The sequence below is a fragment of the Gavialis gangeticus genome, unplaced genomic scaffold (assembly GCF_001723915.1).
Source record: "Gavialis gangeticus isolate Ggan-Ray unplaced genomic scaffold, GavGan_comp1, whole genome shotgun sequence".
Lineage (NCBI taxonomy): Eukaryota > Metazoa > Chordata > Crocodylia > Gavialidae > Gavialis > Gavialis gangeticus.
In genome coordinates, this window is record NW_017729004.1 from 1,044,820 (window position 1) to 1,055,018 (window position 10,199).

At 51.6% G+C, this 10,199-nt stretch overlaps 1 protein-coding gene across 4 annotated transcripts in view; it reads right to left on the reverse strand.

Moving 5' to 3' along the window:
• The window catches only part of DHX30 (DExH-box helicase 30), a 50,090-nt gene that overhangs the window by 23,654 nt on the left and 16,237 nt on the right, over window positions 1-10,199 (reverse strand). For 2 of the 4 annotated variants that reach the window (XM_019508000.1, XM_019507998.1), the window contains 6 exons: window positions 8,497-8,607; window positions 5,569-5,924; window positions 4,601-4,727; window positions 3,737-3,886; window positions 2,911-3,063; window positions 556-1,377 (listed from right to left, as the gene is read on the reverse strand). In XM_019508000.1, the coding sequence (XP_019363545.1) occupies window positions 556-1,377; window positions 2,911-3,063; window positions 3,737-3,886; window positions 4,601-4,727; window positions 5,569-5,924; window positions 8,497-8,607 (1,719 nt within the window). Of the gene's footprint in view, window positions 1-555; window positions 1,378-2,910; window positions 3,064-3,736; window positions 3,887-4,600; window positions 4,728-5,568; window positions 5,925-8,496; window positions 8,610-10,199 lie in introns of all 4 variants that reach the window. The other 2 variants (XM_019507999.1, XM_019508001.1) reach the window with 2 other exon arrangements.

A 10,199-nucleotide genomic window follows, 5' to 3' on the forward strand; every position in this document is an offset into this window, starting at 1 on the left:
GGATTAAGTGATAAAGGTCCTTTGAAAGGGCAGCAGCAGAGAGAACAGCATCTGCAAGGCAGGGAGCAGGTCCAGCAGAGAGGAGGCTGCAGACACACTGGGTAACCTGCCATCAAGCAGCATTCACTGCTGACTGTCAGAATAAGACAAACGTTTGTGCCCTGGACCAAACCCCTGCAGACTGTGCTGACATGTTCACCTCCTTGTTAGCAGACAGAAAGCAACTGTCAGCTCAGGACACTCTAGTGGAGGCCACTTGGAAGAGTTAGCATTTAGGAAGAGCTGCTGCCAAATCAACAGTTTAGACCCAAAGCAGAGATAAAGATTATCTGGAATTTAATCAAATAAATGGGATTTAACTAAACCTACTGTACTGCCATTCAGGGGAGGCTTGGATTTAAGTCTTGGCCAACAGCTGTTGACCCAAACCCAGCAGCTGTGCAGGGGGGGAAAACACAGGGGTCAGGACTTGTTCTAGCCCAATGGTCTTTCCCCTATTACCAGTCTCAGGCAGTTGGGATGTGATTGAGGGAGCAGAGCCTGTGCTGCACTCACCTTTATCTCGTAGTGCCGGTGCCGGTGGCGGCCCAGCTTGGCCAGGATCTCCTCCAGGTAATACTCCTTCACTGGGTACATGAAACCAGGCACCTTGACCACAGGGCAGTCGCCAAAGTAGCGGGAGAAGCGCTGGTTGTCTCCTGTAGCACTCATCATGACCAGGCGCAGGTCAGGGTTCAGTTTCTGGATGCCCTTCAGCAGGATGAGCAGGAAGTCGGTGTTGACGTCCCGCTCGTGGACCTCGTCCACAATGACGTGGCTGACACCCTCCAGGCTGGGGTTCCCCTGCAGCTTCCGCAAGAGGATGCCCACAGTGCAGAAGAGCAGGGCCCCTCCCCTGGCTGGGGGCTTGCTCTCCAGGCGCACCTGGTAGCCAACGTTTTTCCTCATGTTGGGACCCAGCTCCTGCGCAACACGCTGGGCGACTGAGATGGCGCTGATCCTTCTGGGCTGGGTGATGACCACGTTGCACCGGGCACCACGCCCCTCCATGATATAATGCTCCAGCAGGAGCTGGGGGATCCGCGTGGTTTTCCCACAGCCCGTATCTCCTGCGATCACCACCACTGGGTTCTGCTCGATGGCCGACAAGATGGTGTCCTTGTGAGGATCGACCGGCAGCGGGTGGCTATCCTGCCAGGACGCCCCCCGCCTCTTCCAAAGGGCCAGGAGATTCTGACTCATGCGCACTTCCTCCGCTTCCGACAAGGGCAGGTAAGTCCTCCCCGTGATGGCGTCGCTGATTGCCCCAGGCTCCTTGCTCAGGTTCATCATGTCATCAGCAATCCGAGGCCTGGACTCCCTGGAGTCCACTGGGTACTAAGGAGGGAGAAGACATTTAAGTATTTGAGCAACTCCTTGGAACAGACTGTCCAGGGGCAGGCTATCAGGCAGAGCAGGGAACTGCCACAGAGGGGCCTAGCCTGGCCTAGCCTATTAACATTTGGAGCAAATCTCAATCGTTGTCCTTGCAGCACCTCAACCACTGAATTAGCCTATCTGCAGCCTCTGCTGTGAGCTCAGTCCCCTGCCACCCGTCAGCTGGGCTTCTGCCCCCTCCTTGCTCCCGGCTTTGGCTAGGGCACACAATCAACAGACTTTGAGGGCTCTAATAATGCAGGCTCCTTGTTGGGCACCACAGCACACAGTAGCGCAGTCATTCCAAAACAGCAGCCATGCCTTGCACAGCACCAAGCAGCTGCAGTGCCTGGGGGGCAGCACTGCTGCACACCAGTACATATGCAGCTGGGCTGGCTTATCTCACATGCCTGCAGGCCCAGGGCTGTTGCTGTGGTTCAGTTACACACGGCAAAATAGGCATCAACTTTTATTTTTGTCAGTGGGTGGGGGGCCTAAGACGATGTACACGTGGAAAGTTTCATGCATTTCAGGTGACAGCCCTCTTCCCAACAGGGGCCAAGGCCCTCGGGCCCCCATGTACTCAGCACCTCTGTGTAGCAACATCACAGCCAAGAGGGTCCTGGCTAGAGGGTCTTGCTCCTCTGCTAAGGTCAGAAAGGAATTTTACCTCATGGTTAGCTTGGTAAGGGGGCAGGGACACACACACACACACACACACACACCTCTCTCCCTCACAACAGCAAGTACATCCTCGCAGCTTAGCTCTAACCTCTGTTGTGTGGGTCAAGGCTGCTAAGGGGATGAGCTGTTTTAGTGAGGGCTGCCTGATGCGTCATCTTGCTTCCCCACCTGAGGGAAGGAGGCTTTGGGGTGGAGCACACGGAGCAGAGAAGAGTCACCTGGTTCAGGAGCAGGCCAGCAGTTAAGCTGCGAGGAGGTGGAGACAACCCTGGTGCAGGCAGGTGCAGCTCTTACTGAAGTCAAGGGAAATTATATCCCCTTCCATAGGGGAGAGGCCGGTCTGGGCTACACCAGCACAGTACTCCTCCCAGCACTGCAAGGACACACCCTGGGGAACAGCACTGGCCATCGCACAGCAGGGAAACGAAGCAGCGATCGCTGAGCATTGTACAAAGCCTCAAGTGACTCACATCCATGCACCCAGAGATCCCTCCCCAGTGGCTGGAAGAGCTGCCTTCCCAGTGCTCAGCTGATCAGAACCACAGGTGCCCACAGTTTCAGGTGCCTACTGCTTAGACAACCCACCCCATGGGACAGAGACCCTGCAGACCAACTCAACAACCAGTGTGTCTGCTCCCCTGACCATGGATGGAGGCCCATGGGCTAACACCTGCCTAAGATCCCCGCTCCACTTTCATGGGGAGTCCCTAAGGTAAGCTGATTATCTGTGGGTTGGCTCGTTCAGGGGCAGGGCGCTCAGCTACCCTCTCCCAGGCTGCAGTGACCCAACTACAGGTGAACATGGCTTACGTGGTTCAAGTAGTTTTCAATCTTGCGCAGGGTGGCTTCGGGGACTTTGATGTGGCAGGGCTTCCTCTGGTTCTCACCCAGCTCCCGGAGGGACGTCATATTGTACATGGCGTGGCTCAGAGGGTTGTTATTCTTGTCCACTAAGCCGAGGCTCTGCAGAGGCAGGAGGACAAGAGAAAAGAGAGAGGGGCAAAGTCACCATGTGAAACAGTGTTGAGGAGGAGGGAACAGAAGCAGAAGAGGAATGAAACCATTGTTTTTGGAGCCAAACTACCCCTTAGTGCAAGGATCAGGCTCTTCTTTGGGAAGAGCAAATGGACAATTGCCCAGCAAGGAAGGACTAGACTCCATCTTGAAGGGCCCAACGCCAATGATTCCTGCTTTCGTCACCAAGAGCACGCTGCAGGACCTTCCCCTCCCCTTCAGCTCTCCCATCGCTCCCACCTTCGGGCGCACTGTCCACAGGGAAATCCCTGAGATGATTCACAAAGGAGGACCAGCAATGCAGCTGCATCCACAAAGACCTCATTGCAAGGGCAGCACCTCCTCTTGCAGGCTGTTTCAACAGGTTGTAGGAGACCCGTTAGTACTACTCTGACCCCCAATAATCCTCCCTTTCCCACAGCAGAACATGAAGGGAGCAGAACTGGGCATTTGGCCAACCCATGGCAGCAGGAAGTCAGTCTGCCCCAGGAGACAGTAGGAGGGCTGGGAGGATACATCAACCCCTTGTAGGAAGCCCTCTACAGCTCTGCTGGCAGACCACTGGGTAGTGATACACTGGAAGGAACAAGAGGGTGATTGGTACCAGGTCCATGTTCCTCACCTTAAGCTTCTGGCACGCCAAGGCTGCTGCTTTGTTTTCAGCCTCCACTTTGCGGCGACCCTTGGCGGCAAAGGTCATGGGACAGGGCCAGCGCAGTGTTAGCTTGCAGATCTTGGTCTTGGTGCCCACGGTACGGAACTGCATGTACTCCTGAGGTAGGGAGAAAGACAGACAGGCACTTCTGAGAGTGAGCAGAGGTACCTGCAAAGACTGCAAAGCTACCGGCCTGTATCACTCGGCAGTGGGGCCTTTCTATACGGACTTCAATACTTTCAGGACATTTACATAGCAACACCCATGCACTCACTATGAAACAGGGCATCTGGGCTAGCCCCCCTTCTCAGTGAGCTCACAGTGGGTACAAAGACAAGGCAGAGTGAGCTGCCTGCAGCATGGAGCACTTCCTGGGAAGGAAGAGCAGGAGCAACCATTTGCTGGGTGCATGTATGGCAGCTGGAAGAGGTGGGTAAAGGCCCGACTTTAGCAGGGACAGATTCCTGGAGAGGTCTGGATCAGTGACCATTACGAAATCCACGGTCCAGCACACCGCAGAAACGGAGGGGCCTCATAGCACAGTTCATAGAAAGACATGTATAATACCCTCCCACCCCCATAACACTTTCCTAGTACTTTGGCCTAACAGTAATCTTTCACACTGAGGAGCTTGCTGCCAAGTTTCACCCCAGTGAAATGTTTCCTGCTCTTCAGTTTCATGCTCAACAGCCCAGTCTAGCCCCTCTTTGGAGGGACCCAAGGAATCCCTTTGCTTCCTTGTCGTCCGAAACTGGACCCTGCAGACCCGTCCTGCCCAGCTGGGAAAAGGCAGGTCTCTGAGAAAGAGAGGCCAAGCAAACTGCGACTCACCTTGACTGTGGAAGAAGAGGTTGCGATCTGAATCACCTGGGCCAGAAGGTTCTTGGGCAGAGGGAACTGAGTTAGAGCCCTGATGGCAGTGGTGTCATCTGTCATTTCAATGGAGCTCCCTCCCCTGCTAGATGGAGAGCAGAGAGTGTGAGATACGACGAAACTCTCCCCCAGTGCTATTCACACTCAGACCCATCCCAGCTTCCTTGCAATAGTCTAAGATTGAGCAGTTAAAGAACATGCTGCAAATCTAAGCAGATTCTAGAGTGGATCACCCAGGGAGGATCTGCAGTAGCAGCCACCAGACGACTGGAAGAGACGGCATTAAGGCGCAGAGAATGCAGATACCCCCAGATGACCCCCCGAGTTAGGGTCCAGCTCTGGCTGAAGGTAACCAACAGCAGACTTACGCTTGCATTGCAGACTGCAAAACACCCATCACCTTTTCAGCTCCTCTGGAGACAGGAAGTCAACCTGAACCTCCCACCCATGAAAGCTTTTCTCTTTGAATACTAGGAACAGAGTCCTGGCTTACCCTACTCCTAGAAGACAGGCAACCTAGGGCACTTACACCCATAAGAGTACCAAGGTTGGGGTGAGAAGGGGCAAAGGCAAGAGTAATGGTACTGCTATGAGTAAGGGCTTGCAAAACAGATCTAAAATGGCAACCAAATGCATGTGTGGTATTCAGCAATGGCAAACTATGCAGGACCAGATGTGAGGATACCACCACCCTCTGCTCACTGCAGGGTCTCCTGTCAGAAAGGGAAGACTCCAGCAAGGAGCCCCAGTGCAGGGGGTCACAGCACCCATGGCTCCTGGAGCGTCTGATCCTGGAGCACTGGTGCAGCCTGTTCACAGAGCACTCCTGCTGCTCTCTCCACTGCTAGCTGGCAGCTTGGGATGCAGCACAGGACTTATCCCCACTCCTCCCTGGCTTCAGCCCACATGATGCATCATAGCTTTACCTTGAATCCCTGGCTGAGGTCCGACTTTCATTCTGTGTCATTGACAGGTAGTCGGAAACATCAATGGTCTCTTCTTCTAGCTCTCCCTCCTCCAGTTCCCCCTCCTCCAGCTCTCCTTCCTCCAAGTCGTCTCTCCTCATTGCTTTGGGCATCCTCCCTTGCTCCATGGGCTGGATGGAGTCATCTGGCTCCATGCGCCGCCAGCAAGTTGACAGGTCAGCTAGGGAAGGCCCGGACTTGGAACGCCACTTGCCCTCAGGGCACCACCGGTCATCAGTGCAGCCGAGCTGGTCAGCAAGGATCCGGTACTTGGCTGCATCGAACAGCTCATTCTGCGGCCCCAGCAAACCCCAGCCCTGCGTGAGAGAGACGCTCCGTTAGAGACCTGCAGGAACCCGGCAGAACTGGGCAACAGTGAGCAAAGGCAGGACCAGGCCTGGACCACAGGGAGACCAGGGCAGAGGCAAACTTTTCATGCATGGGAGAGGGGAGTAAAAGGAAGATGAAAAGGGACTTTCATGGCCTGAAGAGTCACACGTCTGTGTAAAGCTGAGGTTCTCAACCTTTCTGGACTTGCAGCCCTCACCATAACTTCTCTGAATTGAGTGGCATCTAATTTCTAAAACTGATGTATAGATTACCGTGCTTACCCCCTTGCTGAGGCCCAGCGGTAGGGGATCGTTCAGGCAGGAACAAGCCCGAGACTGTTTATCTATTCAGCTTACCTCCTTACACCTCACTTATCTCATGGCAGGCTTCAAAGACCTGGTGGCACTGCATGGTGCCTTGGCATGCTGGTTGAGATCACTGGTGTAAAGGTACTGTTTCTTACCAACCATCTCCCTCGTATACACCATGGTGGGGCTGCACTAGCTCAGACTTCACTTGTTTTAGGGCAAACCCTGGCTGTTTAACGTGGCAACGTTTTGAAAACCACCCCTGCCTCTCAGCACTGGTCTCCCCAACTACCTGAATGCCCCAGCTCCAGAACAAACCAGACTGATTCACATGGTAAACATTTCAAATGCACAAATCCATTTGCACTATATCCTAACCCCAAGTCTTGGCTGTGGATTAGGCAGAAGATGCTGATTTTTCATTTCCTCCCTGTTGATTGAAATGAGTTAGGGTGATGCATACTTACTGGTAGCCACAAGATCACCCACGCGTCTGCTAAACTATTCCACACTGCTGTCCGAGCAGCTGCAAAACTCTCTGCCTTTCTGTCTAGGATCATGGGCTCACATTCAGGTGCAGAAGGAATCAGAGAATCATAGAGAGAGGGCTGGAAGGGACTTCAAGAGGCCACAGTATGACACAAATTTTGCCTTCCCTCAGGTTATAAGAGGTGGAGGTCTGCCAGCATTTCTACATTAAACCTCGCAGCCTCTCATTACCATAGTATTTTGGCCAGAAAGCAGGGTAGAAATGCACCTTACAGACTAACTGAAGTAGAGATGTATGAGCTTTCATGGACAAGATCTCAACTTCACCACATGCTTAGTAATATTTCTGTAAAGTGGCAGGACCTAAAGGCCTCACATCACAAGTCTGGGCACTACTGCACTGAGCATTACACACCACAGAGATAATCCCTGCCCCAGATGGATACTTTCGCCTGTTTACCTTGGATTATGAATCCGTTGTTTATTAAAAGGCAAAACTGGTAGCCTCACCCATAGTTAAGGCAACTGTGCACCCATGTTTCACTTTCTGCTGCTTTCAGCTTTTCCAAACTTTAAAATGTTTGGACCAGTGATTGTCAACTAGGGTGCCATAAGATCCTTTCAAGGGTGCCGCAAGGTGCCATGCAGTATGAGTACTTTTAGGTGTGCAAACACCTACACATGGTTCACAAGACAAACCCAGAGATTTCAAACAGAAATCCAGAGCACTGCAAACCACTTGCCCTGCTGTGGTCTTGCCGAGTTCTTTGCAACAGGAGAATTGCTCTAGCATTTTTCCGTAGTTAAAAAAACCCAAAACAAAACAAAAAAACAAGCAAAAGCTAAGAGCAGGTGTCCTGTGATGGGGTCCTTGAGGCTAATGACACTGAGAACCACTGGTCTGGATTAAAGCTTTCACTGTAGACACTGCGGTATCTGCATGCCATCTGCTGCCACCCAAAACAAATCTCTGCAAAAATGGTTTAGCCCTTCCCAAAACAAGACTGGGAGAAGATGCTTTGTTTTATCCATGTAGGAAAAATTCTTCCATCCATTCATTTCCCTGAGCATCTCCAACACTTCCATACTTATATAATAATAAACTGATAATAACTGACGGCCTGAGTCAGCATTTTGTACAGAGAGAATAAAACATAATATTGAGTAGAGTGCCTCACTGAACGAGGCAGAGGCCTCATTAAAAGAAGGGTATGTGATCATGTAACTGAAGTGTGTTATGGGGTGGGGACTGCACACACAATCTTAATTCTAGCACTACTTTTTGCAAACCCGCTGTTCTTTCCATTGTTTTCCAGGTGCGATTGATTAGGTATACATTGCACAGAGAGCTAGGACTCCTGCCTTACAGGTGTAAGAAAGAGATATGAAGAGGTGACCAGGCTTGCTCCCAGCAGTCGGAGAGAGATAGCCCCCATTAAGATTTATGTTAGACAAGCACAGGAAAAGTTTTTAGGGATGACCCAGAGAGTACTGGCATCTAAACAGCATCAAGAACATAACAGAGAACAAAGCCCAGAAGTAATGGTGGCCTGTCAGAAGCCGCCTGTTTCGCCACAGAAGTCAGTGGGTTTGCAAGCTCAGTCTCCTCCACTTCACTAAGAGCTCGATCTCTGCTCCACCTGTGAGACAGAGTCATGGGGAAAATGGAGAGGGAAAGAGATTTACTCAAGTCAGAGATCAAACCACCAGCAAGCAAAGGGCAAAGCTGAGGGACAGGGCAGGGAGAGGAAGAGTGGCTCACCTTGAACAGCTGGCATGCAGCAGCTGCAGCCTGCCTCTCCGCATCGATCTTCTTGGTCCCATAGCCTTCCACCTCCACATTCTTTGGCCACTTTATGTGCAGGGTGACTTTCTGAGGAGAGAAGCGAGCAGCAAGATGAGATGTGGTGTATAACTTCAGTTCTCCCCTAGCACAGGGGTGAGGTTAACCCTGACATCCCCCAATGGCAGGCAATAGAAAGGGCTGGAAAACACCACCACTCCGGTCTGTATTGTTAGCTGAGGCTTCTTACTAGCTCCACTTTACAGAGGTTTCTTAAGAAATGCTTGGATGCTCATCTTGCTGGGGTGATCTGACTCCAGCTGACTTCCTGCCCCTTGGCCAGGGGGCTGGACCCCATGATCTCAAGAGGTTCCTTCCAGACCTAATGTCTATGAAATCTAGGTGACTGCTGAAGACTAATGGAGTGCTGGGAGTCCCCCCCACAAAAAAATTTGCACAGCTGGACAGCAGCAGAGCCAGGCATAAAGCCAGGTCCTAGAAGCAAGTGTCCTATAAAATGAACCAGAATTTCCCCAATAGTAGGGTGAGAGCTTGTCACAAACGCACACCAAAATAATCTTCCAAATGAACATCCCAATTGCTTTTAGCTATAACAGGTGGCAGGACTGGTGTGTGATGGTTGTATAGTGTTACCTGGCAGTGTGTTGTGTGCTGTGGGTGTCTGGATGGACAGTGATCTTGTCTGGACATGGCCAGCTGGGATCACTCTGCATAGCTCATTCTACAGTGAAAAACTCAAAGCTCCACCTTGCCCCATGAGAGCATCTCTTGCCCCAAAAAATATGAAAATGGGCTGGTGCAAAGCAACAGGAAAGTCTGCAGCCACAAGATATCCCTAATATCAAAGCCTCCCCTGCTGGCTTGCTCACCCCTGCTGTCGCTGCCCTGCAGAGGCTGTAACTTTGCCTCTACAGGGTTGGGAGGCAAGAGAAAACACCCATGTGCCCCCATTGCTGTAGGGAAGCTGAGGGTGGCTGTCTGCATCTGCTGCCAAAGTCTGACCCTGGAAATAGGTGAAGCAACCCAGCCTGCAGCAGCAGTGCTGCACAGCAAGAAGAGCTGCTGTATGTTTTGACCAGCATTCCAGGCACCCAGCTCAGGAGGAGACAGAGCTACTAAAGAGTAAAATGATTTCTGGAGGTAAAGCTGCCTAATGAGTATGGTAAGCTATACTCTGACAGTCATGACTTCCGCAGCTCCCCTGCTTTACTCGCACGCGCACCCTCCCCTTCCCCCATCTGCACAGCCACAGCACATTCGCTTTTGTCCTTCCAGTTAGTGGTTAATTTTTCAACTTGCATCTTGTCAAAAGACAAATGAAGTGCAATTCAGCTCACGTTCAAGAATCGTACTGATAAGAATCAGCAGGAACTTTGAACAAATTAGACCACCTCGGTAGTCAGGCCACAATGTAGTTCAGCAGCACCCCAAAAAGTGAAATCTAATTATTTTCTGGTATTTGTACAGCACTGTCTGAAAACCCAGGATATATAAAGTGGCTTGCTTTCATTACATCTAGTTGGGCACTTTGATGGAATACAGGTCAGAAGTTCCCATTCATCAAAACTGATGTTTTTCAGAGAAATGTATGGTTTCAATGCAACTTCGTTGGAAGGCTTCTTCCACACAGGAAGAAAAAAAGTCAAAAAGGGTCGGGGGGG